Raw genomic sequence first — 16,669 nt, forward strand, 5'->3', positions numbered from 1 at the left:
GCCCAGCCCTCCAAGAACACAATAAAACCAACTGAACTGTGTTGTGTTGTAACTCTTCCTGTGCCTGGCCAGGGGTTGGTCCCTCTGTTGCACTGACAACCCATCACGGGGTGTGTCTGTTATCCCCATGGCTCTTCAGTTTTGGGCCAGTCCACCAGCTCCTTAGAACAGAATCATGGAATTGCTGAGCCTGGAAAACACTTGTAAGATCATCAAGTCCAACTATCAGCCTCGTCCAACCCTTTGCAGTGGCCCTGCTGCAGCTGGGGGTCAGAGCTGCTCCCAGTGAGGCTTGTCCGCGACACAAGGGAGGCTATAACACAAGGGACAAACCCACCTGGACACGTTCCTGTGTCCCCTGCTCCAGGTGACCCTGCCTGGGCAGGAGGTTGGACTGGCTGATCTCCAGAGGTCCCGTCCTACCCAAATGGTTCTGTGATTCTGTAACTGCCGGGACAGCCCACAGCAAACAAATGTGCTGCTTTAACAGAGGAAGAGGTATTTCAGAGGCAGAGCTTTTCAAAAACAGGCAGCACGGCTAATCCTGCCAAATCCCCCATAGCAAGGTGTCGGGAGAGATCATCTTTAAGGTCTCTCAGCCCAAACCATTCTGTGGAACGTGATTTGAGCGGGTCCTGCCGTTAGGCGAGTGAAGGATCGCCTGTCCTGACACGGGTCCCGTGGGATCTGAACCGCCCTATCCCGCACTGCGCAACCAGGAGCTGCGGCAGCCGGAGAGGTTCCCAACGCCGGCTCTCGGCGGGGTGAGGACCCGGCCCGCGGCTCCTCCCGCGGCTCCGCACGCTCCTCCCAGCGCCGGGCCCGGGGCGGGCTCCGCGGGGCGGGCTCAGGCACACCCACCGCGCCCCGGGGCTCCGGGGTGGCTCTGCGGGCACAGGCGGGGCTCGGGGCGCGGGGCTCGGGGATCGGTCCGCGATGCTGCCGGCGCTGCCGGATGGCGATGAGCGGGAGCTGGAGAGCAGCGAGGAGGGCGGCGGCGCGGGCGAGGAGCGGCGGCCGGAGCGGCACGGCAGCACCTACCACGGCCTCTACGGCTACCGCAGGTGAGGCGCCGGCTGCCCGCGGGGAGGCCGCCCCAGGCCTCGGCTGTTCCCAGCTCCCTCCATCCCCTGCGGTTTTTTCCCTCTCCTCTCTCCCGGATGAGATTCTTTCCCTCCCATAATGCACCGATTCCCTGCTGCTGCTTTGACTCGCCCTCGGGCCGTACCTTTCCCCGCTGCGGTCGCTGTTCCGTGTCACGGGTGTAAAATCCATCCTGGGAATCCCTTGGCTTTCAGGTCCGCGCAGGGAGCGGCCGGCGGGGATGGCGGGGCCGGGGCTCACACACCCTCCACCGAGGACTTCAGGTAAAGCCGACCTGCACAATCACCTGCAACACCCTGCTTTGAAGTCTCTGCAGAATTGCTGTCAGGTCATTGTTAGGTCCATTGCAGTGCCTTCAAAGCACAAGCCCCCGTGAAAGCAGACTGGAGTCCCCTGGGTGCTTCTTCTGGAATGCCTGAGGAATGGGCACAACTGCAGAGCTCAAATAATGTATTGGACATAAGCTATCATCTCTGAGTTTGAACTCTCTTTTCTTTGCTACTTCATATTTCTGTACTGATTTAGGTCTTCACGTAGGTAACAGATAGAAAAAAACTATTAATTTTCAATGGACATCTTCCCATAAGCTCTGTATCACAACTAGGGAAACATAGGAAGAAAGAGCTGCTGGGAAGGTCAGCATGAGCTGACACCACCACTCCAGGCTCCTGGGGAGGTGACAAATCACTGACTGCTCCTGATGGGCCAAAAGTCAGAGAGCGGTGTCAGCTGTCACCAGAGAGAGATCACAGGGGTCCCCCTGCTAGAGGCAGGTTCTGCATTTGGTGAAACAAGACAATAACGTGATTTTTGCTAACGATTTCTTCTTGTTTGTGAAGCCTCACCTTGCTGGACACGAACTTACCGGCTGAAGCGGAGACAGAACTGCGCGGTTTTATCGCCAAGCGTCTCACTAAGGGAGCCCTGTTTGAAGGGATGGGCAGTGTAGCCTCAGTGGGGCTCAGGTAAACTACTGAAGATTATTTGTGGATGAGAAGCTGTAGGGAACATTGGCAGCACTGCACATCTCGCCTGTGTGCTGCTGCTCTTGGGTCTAATCCTGTGTTCTCAGTTTAGTGCTGCTGTGAATAACAGCCTTACACAAAGGCACTTACATAGCTGGGACAAAAATACTGCAGGAAATGAAGCACTGCATGTGTTTATGATTATTTCCTTTTCAACTAATCACACCTCAGAGGGAAAAAAAGAGGTCTAAGAGCTTTATATATGACCATAGGAGCCACCAGTGCTAGTGGGTGAAAATTCTCTCAGAAATCATGTATGTCTGCTTTTTGCACTTATTTATTGTGATGTATCTGGAAGAAAATAATATTTTTATTTCATAGTATACCAGAAAGCAAAGTTGGTTGTTACTACTGTCGTTTCCAACAAGACAATCTTCTAGAAATGGCAACGTTGGAATCAGATGCCAATGCTCCAGAATATGTGATCTGTTTCTTAGGTGGCTCAGAGAAAGGTCTGGAACTATATCCTTACCTCTGACTGCCTTTACCTGTGTGGAGAGGGAGATGATGTAAAAATTATCCTGTCATTTTGTCTGTTTCTACCTGGAATCAGCTCGTTTGTGCACACCTCTCCAGTTACTGAAAATGTCAGTAACAGCCATTTACTGAAAGGGGAAAATGCAGGTCTTAACTGATGCACCTTATTTTCCTTAAGAAGATACTTTCAGACTTGAGCTGGACAAATATGTTCAAAGTCTGAAGATAAACCTCAATTTAGAGGTAAGGCCTAACTCTTTTAAGTGGTGAAAATGAGTATTTACCCAAGTTAATTGCTAAGACAATCTGGAAGATTTCGTCTATAGAGCCTATAGGTGTTTTAACAGCAGTGAGATTTGGAGAGAAGAATGATGAATAAAAGGTAGCGGTCTACAAGGAAATTATCAATGTCCACCTCGATTCTCACCCCTTCTGAACGTTAAGGAAGGATTTTTTTTGTGGGTTTCTTGTCACATTTTTCTAGTGGAAACTCTTCCTCTTAAGTGTCTTTGGGATCCAGTCTGCTGTTGCGTGGTCTTGGCTCAATATATGCCATAATATTTCAGTTCTGGCTGTTCCTTAAAATGCAAAGCCTTTCACAGCTGATAAAGCACGGCTTTAAATGTCAAACTCATTATTTTAGTTCTCTGTGGTTTAGGATTAAGAAGGCTCTGACATCCAAACATCTTTGGTTGAGTAGATTATTAATAGGCTTCTATTTGTGTAGAAATCTAATTTGTAGTTAAAGCTTTAACTTTCAACTTGTCACAGCAGAAGAACTTGGAGAGCTGCGTGAGCCCCTCCTTGAGGAGCTGGTTTGAGGATGCCATCTGCCCCATCCAGAGGGTGGTGCAGCTCTTCCAGGACAAACTGGCCTCTCTGTTACATGCTGTAAGTGTATTTAAACTGCGGAACTAAAAACCTTTGGATGGCACCTCGGGGACTCCAACATAGTTAAAATGTTTCTTGCACTTGCTTTCCCAGCAGGAGGAAATGGAGAGCAACTTTTTTCTTCTTTAATTTTTCTTTTTTAATTCAGCACAAGTACCTCTTCCCTCCATTATTGCTAAGGAAACACATGACAATTTCTTCCATTAATCATTATAGTTAACTCATTTAAAATTACCTAACAGTGTCTACGTTGAGATTAGAATAAGAAAATTAGAAATAGCCTGAGCAGGCTGTCCCTGCTATAATTCCTCTGAACAAAAAGGGGTGTTATATTGTGCATGTGCCTCCTGTAATTCACTGGAAACAGAAAAGAAACTAATCCTAGCTCTAATCCCTGAGATTGAGGGAGCTTTGGATGGAATAGCTAACAGTATAACTGCTGAATTTCTTCTGAGTGCAAAACCAGCTGCAATAACTATAACATGGAGTACTGCCTTGAAAAGAGCAGTTTTTAAAGTGCCACATTATGTATTTATTGCTCATAACTGCAATATAGCAACAGAAGTAACAGCACTGTTGCATCCGGCTTTTTCCTTTGTTTGTGTTCAGGCTTTGAGTTACACTCCTGTAGAAGTGAAAAATGCAGACGAAAGAACAGAAAAGGACATCAGCAGGTAAAGATGCTTTGGGACCAAGGAACTGTGAGTAACTTGGCCTGTGTATGTGACAGCTGCTCCCTGCTGTCCAGGAGCTGCAGAGAACAAGCAGGTCACGAGAGCTCTCTGTGCCAGGTTCCTGGCAGCTGCCAGCCTGCAAGGACTCGTCCAGGAGGGCACCATGACCTCCCTGTGCATTGCCATGAGCGAGGAGCAGCACAAGGCCCTGCTCATTGACTGCAGTGCAGCTCAGCCCCAGCTCCACAACGCAGGTGAGATCCCAGCGGGGGGGCCTCCTGTTCCTCCTCGGATCCCGCAGCTGCCAGAGCTGGGCACGGCAGAGGCTGGTGAGGATATTCACCAACTTGGAGGCTGCTGCCCTGAAAGTCTGGATGCTGGCTGGAAACTACAGCACCTGGAAGATCAGGGTGGTTTGTTGGAACTCTGGGTTGAAAATGCTTGATAATAACAGCCATCAATCATCCCTATGAAAATACAATTGTACAATTCAGGGAATCCACAGAACTTATTTTTCCTGTTGTGATTTTGAGCAAATGCTGTGAAAAGGGATTCAACAATCACAACAGTGTCATGTAATCACTGTAGCTGTGTTTGTTTTCTCTTCCACATGTACTGGTTTTCCTTAAAACTCATTTCCTGGCCCAGGTATACGACTATCAGTGTCACATGAGAGGGCTTAAACCAGGTGAATGCAGCTGTATATTTATGTGGAGCTCATTTACTCCTTCTCTTCTCTTCTCCACATTCCTGAACATGTAACAGGAAGCAACAGGTTCTGTGAGGACTGGATGCAGGCTTTTGTGAACGGGGCTGAAGGTGGCAATCCATTTCTCTTCCGGCAGATTTTGGAAAACTTCAAACTGAAGGTACATGTTCATATGTGTTAAAGACTTGAAGAAGACATTGGGGTTGCTGAGGGAGCAAAAACTCTTCTTGCAGCAAAGAGAAGTTGTAGGTTGTTTACAGTGTCTGTCATTAACTGAGTAACCCTGAAGTTTAATTATGGCCTGGCTCACTGCAGTTGGCCACTGTAAAGCAGCATGGAAGTTTTTTCAGTGAATGCTCCAAAGGTGTTTTCTCATTTAAAATAAAACCCACCTATTGGAAAACCCAGCTACTGGAAATGCTTTTGCTTCTCCTGCTATTCATCCTTCATCTGCACATGTGTTTTCTTTCCACGCAGAAGGGTAAGGAAATGCTCTGGTTACTCTTTTCCCAGGCCATACAGGACATCAACAACCTGAAGAGGTTTATCCGCCAGGCTGAGATGAACCACTACGCCCTGTTCAAGTGTTACCTGTTCCTGAAGAACTGTGGCAGTGGGGACATCCTCCTGAAGATTGTCAAGGTGGAACATGCCGAGATGCCAGAAGCCAGGAACGTGGTGACCGTCCTCGAGGAGTTCATGAGAGAAACGGCCGTGGCTTAAAATCACCTTGGGTGGAAATCAGTCATTTCTTCTGTGCAGCTGCTGCAGGATTTTTAATTTATACTTAAAAGTATTACCCTAGTCAAACCTAAGTTGCAGTTTCACCTGCCTTTTGTCTTTTTTAGATGAGGCTTTTTTAATGTGTAAATATCAGATCATACAAACTCCTGCATAGTTTTTAGTGCTTATCAGATTCTCCAACTGACTCGACTTGCTCCTGTTGTGAGGAAATCATGATGTTTATTTTTTATAGTCACTACATGAAAAAAAACCCCAAACCCAAATCCCTTACCTGGCAAGCATTTCAGTGTTTTAAGTATTTTAACTGTCTTCAAAATTATCATGTGTAATCATTAGGATCTGGCTACTTTGTTTTAATAGAGGAGCACAAACATCTGGATAGATCACAGTAAATGAATTAATCAGGTTATATTAGAGAGCACAGGTAACGAGTCTGTAGCTACTTTGTGCATTGTGCTTTCAAACTGACTGTTCTGTCACTGGACAAACAGGTCATTCAATGGGGTGAGACAGAGCTGCCTTAAGACTGAACAGTTTCACTGACACGGGACAGGCATCTGAAGTTCCCAAGCTGTTTGATGAATCCCCTTCTTTCTCAGTTTGTGGTGTGATCAGCACCTTTGTGTGTTCTTAATACCCATTTTGCATAACTGTAAATCATCATATGTTTTCTAACTGGGAAGAAATAAATCCGAACATTTTACAGATTAAATATGAACTTTAAATTAAGAGAAACTTCTTCAGAATTGAAGTAAATTAAGTTCCCAGGTTCAGACTTCTAAATGTTTTGTTGTATTTCAGCCATGAGTTCTTTCCCCCATCATAGCACAGGTAGGCAGCAGAACACCTGAAGGAAATCTTAGGCTACAGCTGGAATCAAAACTCACCAGGTCTCTGAGAGACCTCATGAGTGAGGATGATTTCTGATAAACTCCCCTGGTTTCCCTTCCCAGCAGAGGCTGTTGGGACAACTCTCCCTGAAACAGTGGCTGTGACAAACGTGGTTCAGTGTGATTGTTGTGCCTCTGCTCTGTACTGTGATGACAGAAGTTTGGTGCTTTCCTGGGACACCACTGTGTGGAATAAGGTTTACAATAAACTCAAATCCTTAGTAGTGTGTCTGTAAATTGCAAATGAGTGTTGTCCTTGATGTGTCCTGTGTAAAACCCGTTATCACTCGATGCAGAGGAGCTGCAAGTGTCATACTGACAGCTCAGGTGACACAGAACATATTTGGGCAGGTCAGAGAAGAAAGTAAAAGGAGTCTGAAAGAAAACAAACCCCCCGTGTGCTCATTTGCTCTGAGAAGTATCCACTGTTTGCCTTCAGAATATTTTATCCATGAGTGAGTAAAGCAGCACAACTCCATAAAACATGTCAGCCTTTGTTGCTCCTGTACATTCCTAACAAAAAGTGGGATGTGAAGAACAGGCAGCAAGAAAAATGTTTGGTGCCCGTAGGCAATAAGAGTTCTTGTGTTATCTGACAAACCCCCACAAGGCCCACCTTACCTTCCTGCTGGGAGTCCTCAGTAATGAACAGAGATTTCAGCGTCTCCAGGGAGCTGCCAGGAAGAGCTGAGTCCCACACACAGCAGCAATCTCCTCCCTTAGGAATAACAATCTGACAGGAGCTGCTGCTGCTTGCATCTCCATCCCTGGAACTTACACTTTAACCCAGAAAATCCCAACAAAACCAGATTTTTCCAAATAAGCCTCCCCTTTCCACAGTGGAACTTTCTGGATATGTTGTTTCCACTGTTGGTTCAAGAGACTGGAACGTGTTAGTTCTCAGATTTAAAGACTGTTGTTATAGAGCACAACCCTCCTCCCCCAGAACAACTTCTAACCAGTTTCATGTTCGTGGCTGTCACCTTCCCTGCAGTGCTGAGGTCACCGCTGTGCTGCAGTGGCAGCTGCCAAAACACGGCACAAAACCTGGATTTCCAGACAAGACCCAAGCTGGATCTGCATCCTCATTATATCCCAAAAGAAGTGAAGCTGCACCTCACTCCCCCTTCATCTCTTAGACAGACATAAAATGAGTTACCAATGTCATCGTTAGCAGATTCCATTGCAGAGCTCCAAAGCAATTCTCTTGTTAAATAATGTGTAGACAAACTGACAAAACTGTCGTTGAAAGTTTTTTCTCAGTTGTTTTTTGGCGTGTGATACAGAACAACTTAATTTTATCAGAAAAGAGAAGAAGACTGAAACAGAAAACAAACCAAAAAAAAAAAAAAAAACCAAACACCAAAAAACAATTTAATGGATTCTGCGCTCAAATAATATTGTTACAACAAAAATATACAGAATGTACACGATACAAAAATATTTGGAGACATCCATGGCATCTTACCTTGCAGGTATCACTCTGTTTTACAAGCCCTTGGCGGGAAAGTATCATTTGTTCGGTATTTTAAGGCAGAAAATCACTTAGTTTAGTGCTTTGTATTTAACACTCACGTGTGTTGTCAGCATCAGCAGTGTAAGCAAAAGAAAAGCTGCATAAATCTGGTTTTATTTGCAAACTAAACAGACACTGTGGGGTAGTCAGGAGAGACTCAGTGACAACGTGTCTATTAAGCTCACAGAAAATAAGGGACTTTTGCTGCTTCAGTCAGGCCTAGGGAATATTTTGTGCTCTCTGTTGTAAAGTACCCTGAAACATAAATTTCCTGTACTCCTACTGGCATTTCAGAAATACCTCATTAGAAAGCTTTTCCCAATTAAAAGCCAATGATTAATGGTGACATTAAAAATACATTTACCCTTAAACAAGCTTGGTTTCTGTCTTAGGTATGATTTTTTAGAGAGCTGCAAAATGTACTGTTTTCCTTCCTAAGCAGCTCTTGGCATCAGTGACTGCAGGAGGGATCTCTGAGTTGTGTCCCAGAGCTCTGCAGAGCAGCAGCATCCAGAGGGCCCAGCCTGTCCCCAGGGGAGGCTGGTGTTGAACTGCACCCACACTCTCCAGTTCCACCCTGGGAAAAGCCAGAGGATGGGGGTTCCAAAGTAACTGAGCTGAGCTCCAATCTTTGTAAACAGACTCTGAGCTCTTTTCTCGCTGGAGAACGTGTGAAAGTCCTGCCTACGGGAGATCCTGGGAGATGAAATGTTGGCACAGAGCAGCAGCTGCCTCGAGGTGAGTACGGAGAGTCAGGTTAGTGCCAGCTCTGCAGTCTCAGGTTCATCCTTCCTAGCCCAGCTCAAACTGAAATGGTCTAATCTGATCTCAAACACACGGGCAGGGTAACCCAGCGGAAGGAGCAAGGTCTTGGGATGCAGAATCCCGAGCTTTATTCCTAGTAACAATTTCTCCAGCCTCCCCTTCCCTGTTGATAACATACTTCCCACTGCCAAAGGAGCAAGTAGTGGAAAATCACAATATGCCACGTAAGTGCTAAGATTCCTCCTCGACTGATGGGGGGTACAGTGACACGAGATGTTGTTTTAAGAACTCCACCAAAGTAAATTCATGAGCAAGTTTACGGCTCTGCTACACCTCACTCAGAGACTGCTCCTGGTAACCTCCCTCCTCTCCCATCCCTGCATTACAACTCTCTCCCTCCTCCTTCCTCTGTTATCACCCTGTGTGAAATTAATCTTTACCTGTCTCCAAGCATGTGGGAACAAAAGGGGCCATTTGGACTTTGATCTACCTGGTTCTCCTCCTTCCTCCTCCTGCTCCCCACGGCTGCCTGAGCCCCTTCTCCTGCCTGTCCTGGACAAGAGGCAGGATCGGATCCCGTGCTGGCGAAGGCAGGACCGCATCCCATCCCGGGGAAGGCAGGACCACATCCCGTGCCGGGGAAGGCAGGACAGGATCCCGTGCTGGGGAAGGCAGCAGTCGGATCCCGTTCTAGGGAAGGGAGCAGTTGGATCCCGTTCTAGGGAAGGGAGCAGTCGGATCCCGTGCTGCCCCCGCGCTGCCGGCAGGTGTCTCTGGAAGCTGCACATCCCGCCCGGCTCCGGGTACCGCACTGCTCCTGCCCCATCCCTGCCGGACCCGCAATGTGCTCTCTGCAAGGGAATCCCTGCATAGAAACAGCTGCTTTGGGGGTTTTTTTGGGTGTTGTGTCCTCGCTCAGGGACACAGCACAAAATACCTCCCTCTCAGGTGCCCTGTTCAAACCTGGCCGTGGGTGACAGTCCCTCTGCTCCGGCACTGCACAGCCGGGAGGGTCAATAACTCCCAGTTTATGTGACTGATGTGAAATCCTGGCAGCAGCTGAAATAAAACCATAGCAATCACCAAAACCAGTCCCTCAGTGGACACTCCTTCAGGAACACGTTGCTGACTGGGACAAGCTGGAACCATCAATGAGCAGGATGGGGAATGTTGCGGCTCTGACACGAGCCAGCAGCTCCAAGGACATCTGGAGGTGACAGGAAAGCCTGGCTGCTCCCAGCTCTGTGGCACTCCTGGGTGTGTTAGAAAACAACACAACCAGAACTCACGGTGCTCTGGAGAAACATAACAAGTTTTCACACTGTAATTTTTGTGATTAAAAACAATGATTATAAAAGCTTAAGCACTTGGTGCTGCTCCTGACTCCGTGGGCTGATCGATTCTTAGCAGACAACCTGCTCTGTGTGTGGAGGGAGGAGTGTGAGAGGGTTTGGTTGCTTCACTCCCAATAAATCTGGTACTGCTCTAAAGTCTGCCCTTTCTGGTCCCCAGGGCTCTTTGTAGACTTGCTCAGGACACAGAATGGGAGTCAGGGAGACGAACAACACTTTAAAAGAACAAGTCACAAGCTCAACCTCAGAGCTGTTTCCATCCAGTTCATGTGAACTCCATTAATCCGTGGATAAAGGACCAGAGAGGGGAGTCTGCATCACCTTGTTCAGCTCCTCCCACTCCTGAGCAGACCAAGAGCATGTTGGCCACGGGTAGGTTTATGAAGACACTGGTGGCTCTTGAACCTGTACCTTGCTGCTTCACCCCAGAGCACACACTGGCAGGCACAGAAACCTTCACTGGGGAGACACTGATGGGCATTAAGCAGCTTTCATCTGAGAAACCAAACTTAAAAATCAACTGGTGCATATTGTACTCCGGTAAAGTATTGGCAAAATAGTATGGAGGGCTTTTCTTTTGCAATCGGAATTTTCTACCAACATTTTGGAAGTTTTCCTAAAACTTCAAGGGAACTCCCATTCCTGGTCACCTCTGCTTAAAGGCATCTTCAATGAGAAAGGCTTGGCAACAGGTGAGGGAAGGAATGACTCTCCTGTGGGAGCAGAACTTCACCCCTCAAACCACAGCTATTTTTCCCACAGGAGGCAAAGAAGGGGGCAGGTGAGAAGCACTTGTGAATGTCCCCTGTGGAAGGACAGACTCCTACCAGCTCATGGGATCAAATGGCAGCACAGACAACACAGCTGGGAGAATAAAGCCCACAACAGAGACATTTTGCCACACAACTGCCCCAGGGCCTGTGAGATGAGCTGTGGAAGGCTCAGGGGGCTGTGCCTGGGCCCCAGCAGGGAAAGGGGACAAAGGAAAAGAGGAGCTTGTCTGGAGAGACTCTTCTGGCTGCTTTATCCAGCCCATCCAGTGGGTGGGTAAAGGGGAGAGAAAAGGAGGGTACCCCCACTCCTGGACTGTGGTTTGGCAGCTCTCTAAAGTGACAAGCAGATTAAGCACCTTACAGACAGGAGTACCTACAGGCACTGCTCGTGCCACAGATGGTCCCCTGTGGTCCCCAGGTCCCTGCAGGAACTGTGTGCACTGTGCCACAGCCCAGGGACACTGCTGGGCCTGGCCTTGGCCACCAGCAAAGAAAAAAGGCATCACTGCAACCACCTCTTGTTTGGAGCTCCTCAACAGCCACGGCCTCAGGGAGAGGCACCCTCAAAATGCAGTAGTCACCTTGAAAACAGTTCTATCTGTCTGACAATGATCACTGCAGCACCACAACACCATTTCCACTGCTGTGGGAAACCAGTGCTGCACACAACCTGACTGAACCCCACTGCCTCCAGTGGGCCTGGTCCCAGATGGATTGTATGGCTGTAAAGACTGGATAGTTCCCACCCTGGGCTGCTATAGGTGATCCTGGGCCCATTTTTCCAGGAAGAACCTGCAGGAAGAGTTGAGATCCTAGCTAGAGAGCTCACTGCAAGGCCAGGTGTTAGGTCAGCGTGGCCAGAAACAAAGTGAGAAAAGAACAGCACCTGATTGTCCTCTGATAAAACCACAAACGAACATTTACCCTCCTTTTCTTCATCCCTCAAAAAAGAAACCCCAGCCACACCCTCTTGCCACAGTAGGCTGGGGAGGGGAGACTAATTAATTAAAATCAAGTGAACCATGCACAGCAGACGTCACCCTTGGCTGGGTGTCCACAACACTCTAAGACTCCCAACGTTTGTAGTGCAATTTCATTTGAGCTGCAGTTGAAGCCCAGTCTCCATCACTCTGTGTGAGCAAGTTCTGCTGATTCCTCTGAAAGCTGTGCAAGACAAGATTCCCCACAGGCTGAAATACTTTCAGAACCATTCAAGTAATCAGACAGTGGCACTGGAATGGCTGGACAGTCAGATGTGGCCATGGAGACCAGGCTCAAGCTGCCCTGTGAGTACCATGTGAGTCTCTAATTAGCAAATGTCTGCTCTTTTTCCCTTTTAGTGTCCAGCAACACCGAGGAGATTCACTCTGCAATTGGCCCTGATTCCAGCACTGACCTGGAAAATACAGATACCTCCTGCAGAAGGTTGCTGTGTGCCAACAGCCCAGGCAGGGAGTGCCCAGGGCAGGGCACAAACCGCAGGGCACGGCCAGCCAGGACTGCAGAACCTGCTGGATTTGGGGACAAACTGATCAGCCCCTTCTTTCACGAGATCCTTAAGCACCTCCTCCAAGCACACACTTGTGTTGAGAAGAATCATCCTCCCCTAAGTTAAACACAAAAATAGATCCTCCATCTCCATTCATGCCACGCAGCTGACAGATGATTTCCGCTCTCCAGTTGTCTGTCCCGTGGTTTCAGGGAGGGGGAGGTAGCTTTAGATCCAGCAGGCTGTAGGCAAAAATGTTCCAGAAGATGGCAAACAAGACAAAAATGACATAAATAGAAAGGAAGATCCACCACAAAGTCTGATCTTGGAGTCTCTGCTCATAGTTCCTGAGGATGACGACTCCCAGGGTGATGCCCACCATGACCCCTCCCAGGTGGGCCATGAAGCTGGGGTGGGGGCACGGCGGGTACGCCGAGGGGTGGAACCGCAGCCACACGGCTCTCCCGAACTCAAAGCTCACTGCAACAGAGAAGGAGAGATCAGTTCACTGGCTGTCCCTTCTGGAGGCCACCTGGCAGGCAGCTCTGCACCCCTAAAGACACAGAGAGGGGGACATTGCCTGGCAGGGTGAGCTCAGGGAAGCCTGAGCTGTGGCAGGGCTGTGCTGCACAGACACGAGGTGTCCCCAGGGCTTGGGGAGTGTTGATAGGTGGGGGGATATTCACCTCCCAAAATTTATATCAAAACTATAAAAAAAACTGACTTGGAATTTGAAGACAGCTGTCTGTGATGATCACGTGGCTTAGTTTCCCTTATTGTGCCACCCTGGGGATGTGGCTGGAAGATAATTCACCAGTGTGTGGATAATGCTGCTGCCACCACAGACAGGAGGTGCTCCAGGAAGCCCAAGTATCCCCATTACCAAAGCAGTGCTTGTTTTAGCCATCCCAGGAGAAGGTGTTTAAGCCCCACATCCCCACAGACACCACGGGCTGGCTCATGACAAACCCTCATTCACAAACCCCTGTGCTGACAGCCCAAACCTGCTGCAAAGTCAAACCCTCCTGAGTCAGCAGGAGCTGTTGTGACCAGGACTGGCAGAGCAGGACCCCAGGGCTGTGTGGTACTCACTGCAGATGAGGGCGACAGCCATCCGCAGCAGCTTGAACTGGCACTTCATCCCCGACCAGTTCTGCAGGAGACACAAGGACAACAGAGCGGAGCTGCACCCACACCTGGCTGTCACTCTGGCATCTGTTCACTCACCGCTCCACACACACACCTGCCAGTCCCACAGCCCATGGCCACACAGGATGTGTGAGGTGCTGCAGCCCAGGCCTTCAGCTGAGCACACAGAAATGAGAAAGACCTCGGAAAAAGCATTAGCAAGGAAACAGAGCCATAAGAAAGCCTGGATTCAGCCTCCTCTGGCTTCAGGCTTGGCCATTAATCAGTACAGTGGAAGAAGAATCTCTGAATGATAATCAGAAATCACAGGAGTAATATTTAAATTCCTCCTTTCTCACTTGCACAAAATTTTCAAGTAGAAAAAGAGATCCTATCTTGGGAAACTCAGAAGTATGACTACACCATTATTATTATTATTCAGTGACTAAATGAAATTTCTCCCATTGAAAGCAGTCTGAGATACCAAGATAGGTCTCTTGTGAAAACCTCCCTGTTCATCACACTGAAGGAATAATAATAATAAAAAAAAAAGCTTGTAAACTCTTCAGCCTCACTTTAATGGCACCCAGTGACTCTTCAGCCTGCTGAAGAAATATTTTGCAATATGTATTACATATATTCAAGTTCGATGTGGGATCTGTCTGTAAATCACTTCTGGGGCTGCAAAAATGCAATCTCTACAAAATGAGTAACTCACTTTCTCTCTCTCCACAGAGGTACCCAACTCAGTCAGAAAGCTCTGAGCTTGCACTGATTAATACTGTGCTGCTCCCTCAGTTTTCATCTCCATGTAGCTGCCCTGAATTCCTCCCCTCCCTCTTTCCCTTGGGGTGACATGCTTTATTGCTTCCCCCTGTTGGTTAGTTTGTGTATTTAATTCCAGTAATATTTTTTTTACAAGCAGGAATGTTCCAATTTGCTCTCACTGCCAGGAGGCTCAGGGGAACAGGGGGATCAGGACACCCTCCCTGGAGCAGCCCCTCCTGTCCCAGCCCCCAAAGCACCTGTGCCAGCCCCAGTGTCCTTCAGCATCACATCTAGACAAGAAGGGAGCACAGACACAGGACAGGGGGAAAGAAAAGCACAAAAAACCCACCAAAACTCTCCAAAAGAACTGGAAAGGCAGTAAAAGTGATTTCAGATGATAAGAGAGGCAGTGGATAGCAGGGAAATACAGATGCTAAGGTTGCAATGGCTAAATAAAAAATAAATTTGGAGGAGGCTGATGGGCAGTGAAATGACAGACCACTTTGTGGTGTTTGAAGAAGTCTGGGGAGGTAACTGCTGCAGACACTCCATGTACCTCTGGCAGAGCCTCTTGCTGTAAAGCAATCCCAAATTTCCTCCAGTGTCCCAGTGTGATCCTGTGAATCGTGGTGTTAAACCCCCGTGTCTGCATTCCCACCCTGGGAGGCAGAGGCAGCTCCCTCCTGCTTCTGCTGGCACAGTGGCAGGGAGCACAAATCAGACTGAAAATAACTGCATCTAAGGAGGCAATTTCCCAGCAGAAACCCTGGGGCACAGGGCAGCCCCTCTCCTCCACTCCCTGCCTCTGCCAGCCCTCGAGTGTCCTGGTTTGGACACCAGCCCCAGCTCATTCATGCTCTGAAAAGCTTGAAGAAGGCAAAGGAGACCAGTTGTGCTCAGGAAATCACTCATTTCCCTGCTTCCAGCTGCTCCACAGCCTGTCTGCAGCAGCACCATTGTGGGGCCCAGCTGGAGCCTGCACTGAGCACAAGCTTTAAGCACAAGGTTTCCTTTTAGGCCCGACTCCAGGACCACCACACAGTCCCCTGTTTGCAGCACCCACACAACAGACCTTCTGTCCCTGCTGCAGCCAAGCCACGTTACCTTCCCACTCGGAGCCAGGGGAGGAGGATTATCATCATTTTTGTGGTTATTCTGCTCTGGCATTGCTGGTGCAGGACAGACATGCACCCCTGTGCCACCACACACAGTCCCCTCTCAGCAAAGCCCTTTGTGCCAGGGTGAGCTGAGGAGCCCCCCAGGCTCTGCCACCACCTGGTGAGGGCTGGGGACGAGCTCCTGCTTCCAGCTTTGGAGGAAAGGTGCTGCTGCTGTTTACTGACCTTTGGGAAGTATTTCATGAGGTGGAACAGCCAAAAGAGGCATCACTGGATCCCCCAGGGTTCAGCTCCAGGCTGGGTTTACAGATGGAGGTAAGGGACATTCTGCACACGAGTCCACTGAGCACATTTCCTTAGACATGGCACACGCACACAGAAACACATCTGCACCTTCTGCAGAGCCAGGCAGCTCCTTCTTCTCAAACACCTGGCAGCCCTTGCAAGGAGAGCAAGGAGAGCCTGGAGAACACTGGTAAGTCTTGGATTAGCAGCATCTTTGGCTTCTCCTGGTGAGCTGCCAACCCTCAGGGTACCGAGCCACCAGCTCCAGTGTCATATTCCCATTCCAGGAGCACACCACTGAGACAAGACTGAACTGGGACAAGCTCTGAACCACCAACGGCTGGGCCAGGCCTGATTTCCAAGCCCTTTGGGCCACCTGGCTCACTTTGGAGAGGTCAGACAGTCCTTCTGGTACTCACCATCACTATATTGGCCAAGTGAGCGGAGACAAGAGCATACACACCTCCAGAGGAGCCCACCACCGGCGCCCTCATGTCAGCCACCGACACCGCCAGGGACCCTGCGGGAAGAACCAGACTTTGGGACAACTGCCAGCCAAAAAAACAACCCCTCTCCTCCCCCACGTGCCTGCCACTGCCTGGCTGTGCTAATTGCTGCAGGTCAGTAATAGAGAAAGAGAAGGAGGGGGGATCGATTGGCTCGTGGAGCCACCTCAGTCCTGTAGAGCTGCCAGGACAGTGAGGGATTGATTCCTCTGCACCTACTTTAAAAGCAGCCAAGCAAGGCAGTGAAGTATCTTTAAACCTGTGCTGCACAAAGGCATTTATACCCTGATTGGAGTAACGAGGAAGCAGGGGACAGACAAATGTCCATGTCCTGTCTCTCCTCTAAAGATAAAATAGAAGGAGCTCCCATGGTGGCAAGACAAATATTTGCACAGGGAGAAGGAACTCGGGACTTGTAACTCAGCACAGGCCTCTGATCAACAAGCACAGCTTGT

The 16,669-nt window shown here is 48.9% G+C and overlaps 2 protein-coding genes across 5 annotated transcripts in view; one reads left to right on the forward strand and one right to left on the reverse strand.

The window, feature by feature from the left end:
* Nucleotides 1-884: 884 nt before the first annotated feature.
* CUNH17orf75 (chromosome unknown C17orf75 homolog) lies at nt 885-6,751 on the forward strand. Of its 2 annotated transcripts, none has more exons than XM_050319423.1 (10): nt 885-1,064; nt 1,299-1,367; nt 1,944-2,069; nt 2,451-2,591; nt 2,792-2,849; nt 3,381-3,497; nt 4,107-4,171; nt 4,289-4,425; nt 4,937-5,040; nt 5,394-6,751. In XM_050319423.1, exons 1-10 carry the CDS (start codon nt 937-939, stop codon nt 5,601-5,603), a joined length of 1,155 nt encoding a protein of 384 aa, XP_050175380.1. In that variant the 5' UTR covers nt 885-936; the 3' UTR covers nt 5,604-6,751. The 2 variants fall into 2 exon arrangements, with proteins under 2 accessions (XP_050175380.1, XP_050175379.1); XM_050319422.1 differs by having other exon boundaries at nt 886-1,064; nt 3,378-3,497.
* Nucleotides 6,752-7,871: 1,120 nt separating this feature from the next.
* RHBDL3 (rhomboid like 3) overlaps nt 7,872-16,669 on the reverse strand; it is a 56,637-nt gene continuing 47,839 nt past the window's right edge. For all 3 annotated transcript variants that reach the window (XM_050319338.1, XM_050319339.1, XM_050319337.1), the window contains 3 exons: nt 16,128-16,228; nt 13,502-13,562; nt 7,872-12,889 (listed from right to left, as the gene is read on the reverse strand). In XM_050319338.1, coding sequence (XP_050175295.1) covers nt 12,618-12,889; nt 13,502-13,562; nt 16,128-16,228 — 434 coding nt within the window. In that variant the 3' untranslated portion in view covers nt 7,872-12,617. The remainder of the gene's footprint in view (nt 12,890-13,501; nt 13,563-16,127; nt 16,229-16,669) is intronic.

This window comes from Myiozetetes cayanensis, unplaced genomic scaffold, assembly GCF_022539395.1.
Source record: "Myiozetetes cayanensis isolate MyiCay16 unplaced genomic scaffold, myiCay2020 scf22, whole genome shotgun sequence".
Lineage (NCBI taxonomy): Eukaryota > Metazoa > Chordata > Aves > Passeriformes > Tyrannidae > Myiozetetes > Myiozetetes cayanensis.